The sequence below is a fragment of the Salvelinus namaycush genome, chromosome 14 (assembly GCF_016432855.1).
Source record: "Salvelinus namaycush isolate Seneca chromosome 14, SaNama_1.0, whole genome shotgun sequence".
NCBI classification, from domain to species: Eukaryota; Metazoa; Chordata; class Actinopteri; order Salmoniformes; family Salmonidae; genus Salvelinus; species Salvelinus namaycush.
This window is the reverse complement of record NC_052320.1, coordinates 7,318,094-7,334,568: the sequence shown is the minus strand read 5'-3', so window position 1 is coordinate 7,334,568 and position 16,475 is coordinate 7,318,094. Positions and strand designations below refer to the sequence as shown.

The following is a 16,475-nucleotide window of genomic DNA, read 5'->3' as shown; positions in this document are numbered from 1 at the left end:
TACAAAAAGTATCAAATAGAAAATGGCTTATGCACATCTAATATGTATATAGTTTCCATTTATTTGACTCTTTTTTTAAACAGGTGCATTAAATATTTTGTAATTATCAAGACTTTTGTAAGTGTAATACATAGAATAATGTCAAAAGTCTGGATGTGAGACAGGACAAAAACAGTGCAAAACAGTTTAATCCAGACATGAAATGCTTTAGAAAATAAAAACATTTTGAAAGCTGAAAACTGTTTAAGGTTATTTTAGTCTCTACTTAATGTATGTGAAATAAAACAAGTAAATTAAAATGTTATCTTAAAAATCTAACCCTGCGACACAAAAAGGCCTGTGTTCGCAAAATCACCCAAATACTGTTTGAAGAAAAATAAACTGAATGTCAAACCAATATCAAATCATGTGAAACAAGTGTAACATAGTAGCCTAAGGAAGTAAATATTATTATTATATATTTTTAATCACAAGTAGTTGAATATCGGAATGTAGGCTTATTTGGAAATACACTTAAAGTATTAGCATATATTTGAAAATACATATTGCCTGTTTTGGTATTCGAAATAACCTATTTGAACATATTTTCAAATAGAAGGCCATCATAGGAAGTTAATTGAAATTCTTTCAAATACGTCCAATAGAAGCAGTGGTTTTGTGCCACATTATTTGAAATGACTCAAATACATAGAAAATAAGTATTTCAAAAGCAAATAATAATAAAATACCCATGTATTTCAACCCAGGTCTGAAACACATGACTGACTAGTGTCTTATTGGTCTGATCTGTTCTTTAGTGACATCGATCTGTGTCTGACTGTGTCCATGATGCGCTGCCTCGTTCAGAAGAAAACATGCCTCATCATTTTATCTTCACTGCTACTGTTCGCCCTCCTCCGCTATTGGACTCGAAGGGCCACCACCCCTGTTGACGTGGGACCAGGTCAGAGCTACAAGGCACAGAAGGTTCTGAAGGAGAGGCTACAAAATGTCCAGAATAGTTATGACAATATCCCATATGTCCTGAAGGAAAGTGTGGCAGGGTGAGTTCATATGGGCAAATGGTATAACACATGTATAATACATTCATAAATGGCGAAAATGACAGTCAAAAAAGTTAAAATACAAAACAAGGTTTTGAAGTGTGACCTAAATCTAGAAGATATAAGAGAACTCGGGAAATAAATAAATACATATATATACAGTGGGGCAAAAAAAGTATTTAGTCAGCCACCAATTGTGCAAGTTCTGAGGCCTGTAATTTTCATCATAGGTACACTTCAACTATGACAGACAAAATGAGAAAAAGAAATCCAGAAAATCACATTGTAGGATTTTTAATTCATTTATTTGCAAATTATGGTGGAAAATAAGTATTTGGTCACCTACAAACAAGCAAGATTTCTGGCTCTCACAGACCTGTAACTTCTTCTTTAAGAGGCTCCTCTGTCCTCCACTCATTACCTGTATTAATGGCACCTGTTTGAACTTGTTATCAGTATAAAAGACACCTGTCCACAACCTCAAACAGTCACACTCCAAACTCCACTATGGCCAAGACCAAAGAGCTGTCAAAGGACACCAGAAACAAAATTGTAGACCTGCACCAGGCTGGGAAGACTGAATCTGCAATAGGTAAGCAGCTTGGTTTGAAGAAATCAACTCTGGGAGCAATTATTAGGAAATGGAAGACATACAAGACCACTGATAATCTCCCTCGATCTGGGGCTCCACGCAAGATCTCACCCCGTGGGGTCAAAATGATCACAAGAACGGTGAGCAAAAATCCCAGAACCACACGGGGGGACCTAGTGAATGACCTGCAGAGAGCTGGGACCAAAGTAACAAAGCCTACCATCAGTAACACACTACGCCGCCAGGGACTCAAACCCTGCAGTGCCAGACGTGTCGCCCTGCTTAAGCCAGTACATGCCCAGGCCCGTCTGAAGTTTGCTAGAGAGCATTTGGGTGATCCACAAGAAGATTGGGAGAATGTCATATGGTCAGATGAAACCGAAATATAACTTTTTGGTAAAAACTCAACTCGTCGTGTTTGGAGGACAAAGAATGCTGAGTTGCATCTAAAGAACACCATACCTACTGTGAAGCATGGGGGTGGAAACATCATGCTTTGGGGCTGTTTTTCTGCAAAGGGACCAGGACGACTGATCCGTGTAAAAGAAAGAATGAATCGGGCCATGTATCGTGAGATTTTGAGTGAAAACCTCCTTCCATCAGCAAGGGCATTGAAGATGAAACGTGGCTGGGTCTTTCAGCATGACAATGATCCCAAACACACCGCCCGGGCAACGAAGGAGTGGCTTCGTAAGAAGCATTTCATGGTCCTGGAGTGGCCTAGCCAGTCTCCAGATCTCAACCCCATAGAAAATCTTTGGAGGGAGTTGAAAGTCCGTGTTGCCCAGCAACAGCCCCAAAACATCACTGCTCTAGAGAAGATCTGCATGGAGGAATGGGCCAAAATACCAGCAACAGTGTGTGAAAACCTTGTGAAGACTTACAGAAAACGTTTGACCTCTGTCATTGCCAACAAAGGGTATATAACTAAGTATTGAGATAAACTTTTGTTATTGACCAAATACTTATTTTCCACCATAATTTGCAAATAAATTCATTAAAAATCCTACAATGTGATTTTCTGGATTTTTTTCTTCTCATTTTGTCTGTCATAGTTGAAGTGTACCTATGATGAAAATTACAGGCCTCTCATCTTTTTAAGTGGGAAAACTTGCACAATTGGTGTCTGACTAAATACTTTTTTGCCCCACTGTATATATGCATATATATATATATATGCATTTAAATTTTTTACACATATTTAACTCGTTTTTCGGGGTAGGCACAAAACTGCCTTCATACTTCCATTACTTGTTTTAAACGGGAACTTGTTTTCTTCAAAGTCGTGTGACACTTATGGGGGTCATAAAGCGGAGAACTGCATCGTGTTCATGAGAATCTCCCCTTTCCATAGTGGTGTCCCATTAGTTTGCAGGCCAAAACATTCGGACGCTACAGACGTTTTCGCGAGAGGAATGATTTTCGGGATGGTCTGACAAACACCCTCTAGCGCTGCCACCTTTCATCGCAGATGCGGAAGTGCGACATCGGCGGACGTGGTAGATTGAGACGCATCCAATGCAAATAACAAAAAACAGATATCTCTAGATAAAACTGACGTATATTTCTATATATTTTGTTATTATGTAACTTAGTTATTTAGTCAATCGACTATAGGTGGTTAATATATAATTCCATTTGAATTCGGTCAACTGAAATTCCAGGTCCAATTACAAGGTCCAATTTCCTCAATGAGTTTCTGATTTCGAACTACTTCCTAATTCGACTCAATCAAATCAACCTGCATGGTTTCCATTGCACTAATAGTGACTTATTTTGTCCCATACTCTTACCAACCGTCCACAACGCTCTTCATTAATCTCAATCAGGCGTCTGGCACTGAACGAGTGTGTTTGTGAGGCAGATAAGAAGCCTGCCATCGACCTGCCTTTTGCCCAAGTGCTGTTCCCCCGTGTCTGGGCCCAGGATGACTTCCACACAGCCTTCCAGGAGGCAGAGCTGGCTCAGGTGAAAAGTCGCAGGCAGCAGGAGTACAACAGCTTCCAGCAGAGGTAACTGTACAGTACACAGAAGTGTTGTGCTTTGCTTTGCAGTGCATTGGAATTTAGTGATTTGCTTTGCTGTGCACCTTGCGACTATATACTGCAACTCCCCACTGTTTTCAAGTTATGGGCCCACCCCTCTTTGCCTTCTCTCCATCAATTGAGGCCAACATCCAACATAAAATATGTGACGTACATGACGTGTTTACAATGCTGCTTTTAGTTTAAATGCACCATATTGCTGGAACAAAATTCAAAATACATTTCAACTTGATGTTGTGTGTGTGTGTGTGTGTGTGTGTTGTGTATACAGGGCGCATTTGTAAAGGAGACCTTGGTCTCAATATGTCTTCCTGTTAAAATAAAGGTACAAAATAAAAAGTACATTACACCATCATACTTTAGCTTGAGTTTATTTCTAGTCTGGCTAACTTCTCCATGTTGGCTGCAGGTACCAGACTCCCGCAGACCTCCTTGTTATAGCAGAAGCCAACAGTCCCCTGCAGTACCCTACCCAGGGGGTGGAGGTTCGCCCTCTCAAGACAATCGTTATCCCTGGTAAGACTAAACAAAGTAGTTATTCCACTGAAAAGATTTACACACTGGGGAGAAGGGATTTTTGCAGCTTTGTTGTAAATATGACCTTTGCCCCAACCATAACTGTAGAACAGTTAAAACAAAACTAACCTGACCTTATGACTGAAGGTGGAATTCTCTTCTGTTTGTTAAGGGTTGGGTCTGAAAGAAAAGCATAGACAACTTCATACAGTAAGTTTATCTCCATTTATAATACTACATTGAACAAAAACATAAACGCAACATGCAACAATTACAAAAATCTTACTGCGTTACAGTTCATATAAGGAAATCAGTCAATTTTAATAAATAAATTAGGCAATAATCTATGGTTCTCACATGACTGGGAATACAGATATGCATCAGTTAGTCACAGATACCTTGAAAAAAAGGTAGGCTGCGTGGAACAGAAAGTCAGTATCTGATCTGACCACAATTGTGACTCACCACCTGGATGTGGTCCTTTGTAGCAACATTTGAAATGGTGTTTTTTACATTGGATAAAAGTAGAGACTCAGAGCTGCAAAATGGTATGTCATACACTGCATTTTTAAGGAACAATGGGAAAGTAATTCTGCTTTGAAAGTTGATGAACTTGTGAACTCACTTTTGAGAAAATGGTCAAATGGAAAATGATCTAGTGAAGAGCTCTTCTATGTTCATACCCTATTAAGCTCTAGCCCCACCCATTACGTTTCACTCTCGGAACGATCAGAGCGCACACTGACGCTCTGGCCGATTGTTTGTTTACCTCTGGATAACATGAAAACAGCCTAACCAGCTCTGCTGCCAACAATTTCATTATGCTTTTTTGCCAACGTTTACTGACACTGGCTGTATTCAACAGGTGTTGTACACTTTATCTTAAGACATGTAGCTAGTCAGCTAGGTAAACAATAAACCTAGCTTGGTAAACAACGTGTAAGATCATACACGTCACATAATGTTAGCTAATGAGCCTTCCAGCTAACGTTTGCTAGTTAAACAACAATGAACATAGTGCCAAATCATGTCGTTACTACCCTGCATGAATCTGCTGGGAGCTAACCAACCGGGTTCAATGTTAACTAGCTAACATTAAGCTCTAACTAGCCAAGCAAACGGTTCTGGGATACGAATGATAATGTCATACACATAACGTTAGCTAGGGAGCCAGCCAGCTAAATGTGTAATATCTGAAAATGTAGCTAGCTAGACTATCTTACATACATCATCATGTATGATGGACGCGTCTCCCTGTCACGGATGCCATGCCACGGTTGCTCTTAGTTTGAAGATGTAATCCGGAGACAGGTGTTTTCTCCATCTCTTTAGCTATCATACACTAATTCCACTGATTTCGATACTCCAGAAAGTGGAGGGCAACACTTATGCAGCTCCACTACATGATATATTTAAAAAAGCTGTGTTCTACAGGATTACCAACACAGATTGACCAACTGAAATAGACAGAAGCCTTCTATATGGCAGACCAATCTGAACTCCTCTCTCGGCATGTCTAGCCCACTCATTATCTCAGCCAATCATGGCTAGCGGGAAGGTTGCTGGCTTTTTCTGTGGCTTAACCAATAAGGCTCGTAATTGAACAATTTTATTCGTACTTACAGATGGCATACAAGATTGTTATTATTAAGGCACATGAAAGTTCACATGTTCCAGAAGGCATTTCTGCCAAACAATGCATTTTGATAAAAAAAATAAACGTTCAAATGGCTCTCCTGTGAAATCGTGACATATGCCTAGTTTCATGAAATGAGAAACAATTTGCCTCTTGCAGCACGACACTTCTCCTTTACATAGAGTTGATCAGGCTGTTGATTGTGGCCTGTGGAATGTTGTCCCACTTCTCTTCAATGTCTGTGCGAAGTTGCTGAATATTGGCGAGAACTGGAACATGCTGTCGTACATGTTGACCCAGAGCATCCCAAACGTGCTCAATGGGTGCTATCATGTCTGGTGAGTATTCAGGCCAATGAAGAACTGGGACATTTTCCGCTTCCAGGACTTGTGTACAGATCTCTTCTACATGTGGCCGTGCATTACCATGCTGAAACATGAAACATGAGGTGACGAATGGCACGACAATGTGCCTCAGGATATCGTCACGCTGTGCATTCAGATTTACATAGATAAAATGAAACTTTGTGCATATGGAACATTTCTGGGATCTTTTATTTCAGCTCATGCAACATGGGACCAACACTTTACATGTTGCGTTTATATGTTTGTTTCAGTATAGGTTTGTTGTAGTGGCAGGTAATCTAGCGGTTAGAGCGTTTAGCCAGTAACCGAAAGGTTGTTTGTTGTCGGCTCAGGGAGTCAAACCATCTGTCTATGTGCCCTTGAGCAAGGCACTTAACCTGTAAGTCGCTCTGGACAAGAGTGTCTGCTAAAATATAAAATGTTGATTCATGTTTAACATAAAGGGATCTACAGTCATTTTGTGACCATTGTAATTGCCCCAAGCAGACTCGTTTTTTGAATGAAACTGAATCCTCCCTATCATGTCCTATAGGTGAATCTGACTGCTACCCTGGGGACATTTGATGTGTTAGCCACCGTAGACGGGGTCTCCATTAGAGGACAGGGAGTGATGCACATGACTTTGTCCAGTAGACTCCTCTCCACTCTGAACAGACAGCTACAGTTTGTCACCTACACCAACACCTTGTTCCACCCTAGGACGGCTGATACAGGTTGGTCAGCCCCTCTGTGTGTGTCTAGTCCTGAGTCCTGATACTGCAATACAGGGTTGTGAAAACTAACTTTTTAGTGCCTGCAGCTGTACAGGAGCTGTATGCCATACTATACAATACAATGTTATTGTCCATTTAATAACAGCAAACAACAGAAATGTGTATTTTGTGCCGTTCTCAACCCCCGCCACCCAATTCCCCATTATCATGCCACTCCCTGTCATTCCACTCCTTGTCACTTTTTACTTCAGTACGTCAACACAGAGATACACAACACTTCATTTCCTGCATGTCTCAAATTCTTTATAAACCTGTCTATTATTCCCTGGAAGGGGCACACAACTAGCCTACACTATAATTACACAGTCCGTGTGTTTAGGGAAGAGAGCATGCCGCAACTGGAGAAAAATAAGTCGTTGCTGGTATTTGACATTCCATGTTACAATGTAGGTGTGGTAGACTATAGACTACAGCTTGTTTGCTGAACGAGACTTTGAGTCTAGAGAGCGATTCTAAGTAAGTTTAGCTGTTTGGGGAAAGAGATGTTAGCACAGAGGCAGACTAGGGGGAAGCGGTGTTTTGTGTACAACAATAACCGTGTTGTCACTATCCATATGTTAACGTATGTTATCCATATGTCTCTTATTGCCCATTAGGCATTGAATGTAAAGTGAAGTACATTTTTGTTTTGTTCATTTGATTATATTTAATCAAATTAAATATACTGTACTGTGATATACTTGAGATATTAGAGTGATGAAACGTGTTTCTCTGCTCTATTCCAGTGCAGTTTGAGACTGATGGACACCAGTCCGTTTTTACCATAAAGGTTGGACATGCTGTTATTCCCAAGCTCTATCACGCAGGTTACACTGGAGGTATGTACTGTATGGGTTGTTCATTTGCCATTTGACCACTGTACAGTTATTTGTATCTGTACAGTTATCGTAGGCATCCAAGGTGCTACATTTTGCAATGTTGTTTAAGGCCCAGTGAAGTCAAAATTCAGTTTTTCCTGTGTTTTGTATCAAATTGTTTAACAGCTGATGAAAGTGTGAACAAATTTGATCAGTTTTATTTCTTGATAGTTGCTGGTTGAAAATTCAATCTACACAGGACCTTCTAGGAGTTTCGGGCTTTCCATGGTGACATCACCATGCTGTAAATTGGTTAAAATAGTTCCAAATCTCTCTACCAATGACAGCTAGTGTTCAGTTTTGCTCTCCCCACTCAGACCACTCACAGAGAGTCCTAGCAAAATTCTTGCTTGAGAAATAGTTTTTTTTGCTAAAAAAGCTATTTTGGCCCATTTGATAGGAAATCTATTACATTAAAGTACTTATAGGACAATTCCACCCCAAAACTAACTTTTGGTATTTGTTTTATTAGTCCTAGCAAAATTCTTGCTTGAGAAATAGGTTTTTTTGCTAAAAAAGCTATTTTGGCCCATTTGATAGGAAATCTATTACATTAAAGTACTTATAGGACAATTCCACCCCAAAACTAACTTTTGGTATTTGTTTTATTAGTCCATTGTTGACATAGTCCCAAAATGTTTTGCTTGTCAGCAATAAAGTTTTCAAGATATGTAACTTTCAAAATATAGAAGTCATCACATAGGGCTCCTGAGTGGCGCAGCGGGCTAAGACACTGCATCTCAGTGCAAGAGGCGTCACTACAAACCTTGGTTCAATTCCAGGCTGTATCATAACCGGCCGAGATTGGGAGTTCCATAGGGCGGTGCACAATTGGCCCAGCATCGTTAGGGTTTGGTCAAGGTAGGCGTCATTGTAAATAAGAATTTGTTCTTAACTGACTTGCCTATTTAAATAAAAAAATTATGCATTTTGCATCATATGGGTGATGATTTCTGTATTATGAAAGTAACTGAAGTTAAGTATAAGTATGAATATTCATAATTGGGTATGAACACGCCTTTCCTTTTTCCTCAGAATTCAGCATAAGCTCACTTGTCACCATAGCTACCAAGACATTTCTGCGTTATGACAAACTGCAGGATCTGATTGACAGCATACGGGAGTTCTACCCCACCATCGCCATAGTGATAGCAGATGACAACGAGCACCCCCAGCCAGTGATAGGTCCACACATTGAACATTACATAATGCCGTTTGGGAAGGTAAGCAAACTTTATTTTAGGAAGTGTAGCTCCTGTTTCATCACAGCAATCGTCTTCAGTTCTGGTCTTGGGGGACCCACAAGTTGTCCTTTTGTTCCAGCCCAGTATTTCATTTACTTGTGATTCCCTCCTGATACTCTGAGGGTCTTCATGTCCAGGATTTAAGAACACCTTGGCTATCAAACGTTCGGCTATCGCCAAATTGGTAATTAAGTCTTTGTCCTGTCTGTCCACCTCTGTGCAGGGTTGGTTTGCAGGGAGGAATCTGGCTGTCTCTCAGGTGACCACCAAGTATGTGCTGTGGGTGGACGATGACTTCCTCTTCACCTCCAACACCAGGCTGGAGAATATGGTGGAGATCCTGGAGAAGACCACCCTGGACATGGTGTGTGTTTGTGTGTGTGTGTTTGCGTGTGTGTGCTCATAGATCTGGACCTGGTGAGTGATGAGGGTGAGGCCTCTCTGAATGACTAAAACCAGGGTAGAATCAGGTTAGAACCATAGTAGAACCTGGGATGGAATTGGGGGGATCGCGCATGGGAACCGAGTTCTCAAAGTGAAAGTCATATTGACATGTACTTATAATGTTTTTGGGGCTGGATTAAAATGTTTGTGGTGAGTTCCCAAAGTGGTTTCATACAGTAGCCTAGGCTAGGGGGGCGACTTTCTATCCACGCCAAACTTGTTACAAAACCACGCCCACGAGTAACCTAGCAACATTCAAAACTGCATGAGAGCGCTGACTGGATGGTCGAAGAGCCTCATCCTGGCAGGTGAAAATGTGATCGAAGTCCAAAGTTATTTACGATGTTTTAGCTTTGAATTTGGCCCAATATTACTGGATAAAGTACAAGCATAATTCATGTGTGGTAACTGTTGTTTACTGGCTTGCAAAACTTCCTTGCATAACTTGATTTTAGCAATACTAGTTTGAAAGGCTTGCTTGCAAAACATGATTTTAGGAGATCAAATATCTACATTTTAAATATCAAGGCTGTAACACAACAAAATGAGAAAAAACTCTAAGGGTGTGAATGCTTTCTGAAGGCTGTCACGCCCTGACCTTAGTATTCTATGTTTTCTGTATTATTTTTGTCAGGTCAGGGTGTGACAAGGGTGGATATGATTGTTTTGTATTGTCTAGGGTTTTTGTATGTCTAGGTGTGTAGTCTAGGCATATGTAGGTCTATGGTGGCCTAGATTGGTTCCCAATCAGAGGCAGCTGTTTATTGTTGTCTCTGATTGGGGATCCTATTTAGGTTGCCATTTTCCAGTTTGGTTTGTGGGTTATTGTCTATGTGATGTTGCATGTCTGCACTCGTGTCGTTTAGCGTTCGTTTTGTTATTTTGTATAGTTTGTTCAGTGTTCTTCATTATTAAAAGGAAGAATGTATTATCATCACGCTGCGCCTTGGTCTCCTCACTACGACGATCGTGACAAAGGCGCTGTAGTTATGGTGGGAGAATCAGTTAGTCAGGAAATACTGCTTTTGAGCCGGAAGTGTTGTAATCTAGAGCTGTGCAAACTTGAGTAACTTGTTTGTTCTGTTTTTTGACAACTTCCCAGTTGTGGTTTAGTTTTCCACTTTGACATAAAAAGAGGGTTTTCTACCAACTCGGTTCCTGTACCTTTGGAATGTAGATCTTCTGGTTTTGAAGTGGTTAAACAAACCAAAGTTCAGCTGGTTAATCAGGTCAACGGTCTATGATGTGTGTGTGTGTGTGTGTGTGTGTGTGTGTGTGTGTGTGATCACAGGTGGTAGGTGCTGTGAGGGAAGCTACACTGACACCCTGAACTGGATGATTTTACGTTGTGGCAACTCATTTGTGGTGACTCGTATTATCTTCCCACTCATTTAGTTCTTTTTGTCTGTTACCCCAGGTGGGTGGTGCTGTGAGAGAAGCTACAGGCTACACTGCTACTTACCGCCACACCATCTCAGTGGAGGAAGGGGGTGAGGAGGGGGACTGTATACACATCAGAAATGGATACCATCATGTCATTGAGGGCTTTCCTAACTGTGTCCTAGCTGACGCTGTTATCAACTTCTTCATGGGGAGGACAGACAAGATGCAACAAGTGGGATTCGATCCTCGTCTGAACCGTGTGGCTCATCTAGGTGAGTGTCTTTGTCTCATCACTAGAGCCCAGAGGTTTTCCTTATTTCTGATCAAAATATTGCTTTTATTTCAATTGAAACACAAATCAAAGGGACAGCAAAATACCAACATACTTTAGGTGTAATACCCCCAGGGGTGTGTGATTAGTCCCCTCCTGTGCTCCCTTTTCACCCACAACTTCCTGGCCACACACAACTCCAACACCATCTTATGTTTGCTGACAACAAAACGGCATTAGGCCTGATCACAGACGACAATGAAACCACCTATAGAGAGGTCAGAGACCTGGCAGTGTGGTGCCAGGACAACAACCTCTCCCTCAATGTCAGCAAGATAAAGGAGCTGATCGTGGACTACAGGAAAAGGAGGGCCGAGCACGCCCCCATCCACATCGACAGGTCTGTAGTGGAACGGGTCGAGAGCTTCATGTTCCTCAGTTTCCACATCCCTAAAGAATTAACATGGTCCACACACATGTGGGGTGGCAGGTAGCCTAGTGGTTAGAGCGTTGGACTAGTAACCAAAAGGTTGCAAGATCGAATCCCTGAGCTGACAAGGTACAAATCTGTCATTCTGCCCCTGAACAAGGCAGTTAACCCACTGTTCCTAGGCCGTCATTGAAAATAAGATTTTTTTTCTTAACTGACTTGCCTAGTTAAATAAAGGTAAAAATAAAATAAAACACACACACACCAACACTGTTGTGAAGAAGGCACGACACCTCTGCCCCCTCAGAAATCTGAAAGGATTTGGCATGGGCCCTCATATCATCAAAAAGTTCTACAGCTGCACCATTGAGAACACCTTGACTGGCTGCATCACCACTAGGTATATATCAATGATGTCGCTCTTGCTGCTGGTAATTCTCGGATCCACCTCTACGCAGACGACATCATTCTGTTACATCTGGCCCTTCTTTGGACACTGTGCTAACAAACCTCCAAACGAGCTTCAATGCCATACTTCCGTGGCCTCCAACTGCTTTTAAATGCTAGTAAAACTAAATGCATGCTCTTCAACCGATCGCTGCCCACACCCACCTGCCCGACTCGCATCACTACTCTGGACGGTTTGGACTTAGAATATGTGCACAACTACAAATACCTAGGTGTCTGGTTAGACTGTAAACTCTCCTTCCAGACTCACACTAAGCATCTCCAATCCAAAATTAAATCTACACCTCGGCTTCCTATTTTGCATGCTGTATAAGATCTGCATAAGATCAATTGTAAATGTTCAGCATTTTGCCCAAGGTGTAAAACGGGGATGGGCACAGTGATGCATATGTTTTTGTCCTGCCCTGAACTAATCAATTATTGGAAAGACATTATTCAGATCTTGTCACAGGAGAGACATTATTCAGATCTTATCACAGGTCACTAATATGATGGTACAGGTTAGGCATTATATTGCCACTCAGCAGGGAGGTAGGATTCAGCCCATGAGTAAACCTATAACTGATTAACTGTGGCTGGAGAGGAAGGAGGTAAAAGGTCTCATTTCTTACATGTACTCTAGGCTTCAAGCTCTGTAGGGAAACAATGAACCTCCGAAAGCTTGCACGAAGTGGCATGATGACCTTGGTCTCATTGTTGAGGATGAGAAATGGGGAAAACTCTTTTTAGATGCTCAGCGTCTTTCATCTAACACAAGGCACAAGTTGATGCAATTCAATATTTTACATAGAGTCTACTTTACACCAGATAGAGACTGTATAAGATCAATTGTAAATATTCAGCATTTTGCCCAAGGTATTAAACGGGGATGGGCACACTGATGCATATGTTTTTGTTCTGCCCTGAACTAAGCAATTATTGGAAAGACATTATTCAGAACTTATCACAGGTCACTAATATGACGATACCACTAGATCCTTCCCTTATTCTTCTTGGAGATGATTCTGTTCTACCAGTTAATATTGGTAGCAAAACCAGATTCGGGCTTGTCTGGCTTCCATGCCTTAGCTGGCTCGAGAGGTATCTTTGCCTCGTCTCCAGCGTCTGTCCTTACAGAATGCTGACATCAATATTTGAAGCATCAGGGAGGTTTTTGTTTTTTGTTTCGTTGGTGACGTCGGTCCGGGTGCCACTGCCGATGGAACCGACGGTGCTTCAGCTGGCTTGTTGGGCTTCCACGCCTTAGCGTGGCCTTAGCGTGGCTCATCTATTTCATAGTTTTGATGTCTTCACTATTATTCTACAATGTAGAAAATAGTAAAAACAAAACTTGAATGAGTAGGTGTTCTGAAACGTAGTGTACTTAAGTATAAAATAAAAGTATAAATCACTTAATTGCTTATATGAAGCAAAGCAGACAGAACCATTTTCTTGTTTTAAAAATGTATGGATAGCCAGGGGCACACTCCAAAACTCAGACATTATTTACAAAAGATACATTTGTGTTTAGTGAGACCGCCAGGACAGAGGCAGTAGGGATGACCATGTGTTCTGTTGATAAGTTAGTGAATTTGACAATTTCCCTGTCCTGCTAAGCATTCAAATGTAACGAGTACTTTGTATGGAGTAAAAAATACAATGTTTTATTTAGGAATGTAGAGAAGTAAAATATTTCAAAAATATAAATAGTAAAGTAATTACAGATACCCCCAAAAACGACTTAAGTAGTACTTTAATGTATTTTTACTTAAGTACTTTACACTACTGCTAAAATGTTTTGAGTCAATAAGTGATGAACCCCTTTGTTATGGCAAGCCTAAATAAGTTCAGGAGTGTGCTTAACAAATCGTATTAGTTGCATGGACTCAGTCTATGTTTAATAATAGTGGTAAACGTGATTTTTCAATGACTACCTCATCTCTGTACCCCACTCATACTAGTATCTGTAAGGTCCCTCAATCTAGTAGTGAATTTCAAGCACAGGTTCAACCACAAAGACCAGGGAGGTTTTTCAATGCCTTGCAAAGGGCACCGTTTGGTAGATGTGTTTAAAAATAGTGAAGTTATTCATTAGGCTTTGGATAGTGTGTCAATACACCCCATCACTACACAGATATAAGTATCCTTCATAACTCAGTTGCCGAAAAGGAAGAAAACTTCTCAGAGATTTCACCATGAGGTCAATGGTGATTTTAAAATGTTTACATAGTTCAATGGTTGTTGTGATATGAGAACTGAGGATGGATTAAAAAAAGGAATTGTAGTTACTCCACAATCCTAACCTAGTTGACAGAGTAAAAAGAAGGAAGTCTGTACAGAATACAAATATTCCAAAACATGTTTGCAACATGGCACTAAAGTAAAACTGCAAAATACATGTGGCAAAGCTATTGAGTTTTTGTCCTGAATACAAAGTATTATGTTTGGGCAAATCCAATACAACACCACTCTCCATATTTGCAAGCATGGTGGTGGCTGCATCATGTTATGGGTATGCTTGTAATCATTAAGGACTGGGGAGTTTTATTATAAAAATGAAATTGGATGGAGCTAAGCACAATCCTATTGGATTGTTCAGTCTGCCTTCCTACAGACACTGGGAGATTAATTCATCTTTCAGCAGGACAATGACCTAACACAAGGCCAAATCTAAGCATTTCACTTTTAGTTTACACCTGTTGTTTACGAACCATGTGACAAATACAATTTAATTTAATAAGTAAATCCTTCTAGACTGAGAACATAAACTATGAATTGTCACTGAAAGTCTGCAACAAGAAAATAAGACATTCCTTTTGTGATCAAATTGTAAAAAGCTTTTATTGCATCCTCAGAGTTCTTCATCGACGGGCTCGGGATTCTCCACATAGCTTCCTGTGATGACATCATCATAAACCATGCATCTAAGATCAAATTGCCATGGGGCAAGTCGGACAGTGAGAAGGCCTACGCCAAGTTCCGCTACTCCTCATCGGATGCTGCCCAAATCAAAAATGCCCTTTTTTACTTCAAGAACAGACTCAAATGCATGTCTAGTAACTGAAACAGGCTCTACAAGCTATCACTTGAGGTTTTAAAACTGAGGTTTTTATTTTTGTTACACTGAGTAGCCATTTTTTGTCATCACCAGAGGTGTCATGCCCATAGGGGGCATAGGGGCACGTCCCCCCCCTCGGATTGTATTTTTTGCATGTCATTTTTGTTGTTGTTTCTCTACTACTAGCCACCAATGATTTTTATGAGGTTGGCTTTAGCTAATCCAGATTGGGAACCTCTCCAACCTCATAACTAGCTAACAACAAGAAGCCATTTCCAGATATCAATCAAGCTAGCGTAGCTGGAATGCCTGCTGACAAGGTTTGTATACTTTAGAAAAGAACGCAACAACTAAATACACTGAATAAGACTCACATTCCTTTCAATCTTTTACCCAGGTTTTAGCAGAGATGCAGAGAAGCATATTTATCACCAGTCAGGAGGATACAGACTGCTCAAGAGGGTATGCTAAGTAACCAGTAAAATATACATATTTTTAAATATATATTAAGCGTAATGATTACAGCTATAGATGGCAGGAAAAAGCTGTTTCGGGTTTTTGGAACAAATGTAAAATCTCCAACTTCCAGACGAGGAACATAACCCCCCCAGCCATCCTCGTGTACTTTGTGCCCACTCTGATTTTTGGGGTGCATGATGCCCCTGGTCACCACCACAGTATTTGTTGTGGACACAGTGACTGTGTGGAAACAAACATTGAAAGTGAAGAACCAAGCCAATGAGCCTCTCCTTTGTCTGTGCGGATCAGGCTTTGGTCAAGGTGTGTTTCCATCGTAGAGAATGATGGAGACCTTTCTATATGTCCCATTATGACACCTGGGAGCGCACGGGCAGCGCCATTTATTTATATACTTTTTTGGTCTTTATGAAACTGGTATGCTTTTTTACTTATTTTCTTTAACCAATGTTGGTCTTTAATGCAGAGACGACAGACAAGTTCCTTACTTTTCCCCCCTTCCACTTGCCTTTTCCATTTTTGCAGTAATGCTGCAATTAGTTGGTTGTAATTTTGGGTTGAGCAGACATATTTTTGTTAGCTGCATGTGTGACAACTTCACCAGTCCTATTTATGATATAATTTACAATAATTGCCTATTTACGGATAATTGGCTGTCTGCTTTGCTTAATTTAAGGAATTTGAAATGATTTATACTTTTTTATTTTAGCAATTACATTTACTTTTGATAACTAAGTATATTTTAAACTAAATACTTTGACTTTTACTCAAGTAGAATTTTACTGGATGAATTTAACTTGAGTCATTTTCTATTAAGGTATTGTTACTTTTAGTAATGTATTGGGTACTTTTTCCACCTCTGCAAACAAAGGGTGAATACTGCGAACAAATGTT

The 16,475-nt window shown here is 40.5% G+C and overlaps 1 protein-coding gene across 1 annotated transcript; it reads left to right on the top strand.

The window, feature by feature from the left end:
• The first annotated feature begins 803 nt into the window (after positions 1 to 803).
• Positions 804 to 16,109, top strand: LOC120058804 (beta-1,4 N-acetylgalactosaminyltransferase 1-like). The gene is made up of 10 exons (XM_039007535.1): positions 804 to 1,043; positions 3,465 to 3,647; positions 4,090 to 4,196; positions 4,369 to 4,406; positions 6,730 to 6,910; positions 7,696 to 7,788; positions 8,863 to 9,050; positions 9,295 to 9,435; positions 10,933 to 11,170; positions 14,902 to 16,109. The coding sequence occupies exons 1-10, from the start codon at positions 826 to 828 to the stop codon at positions 15,108 to 15,110; spliced, it is 1,596 nt and encodes a 531-aa protein (XP_038863463.1). The 5' UTR covers positions 804 to 825; the 3' UTR covers positions 15,111 to 16,109.
• The last annotated feature ends 366 nt before the right edge of the window (positions 16,110 to 16,475 follow it).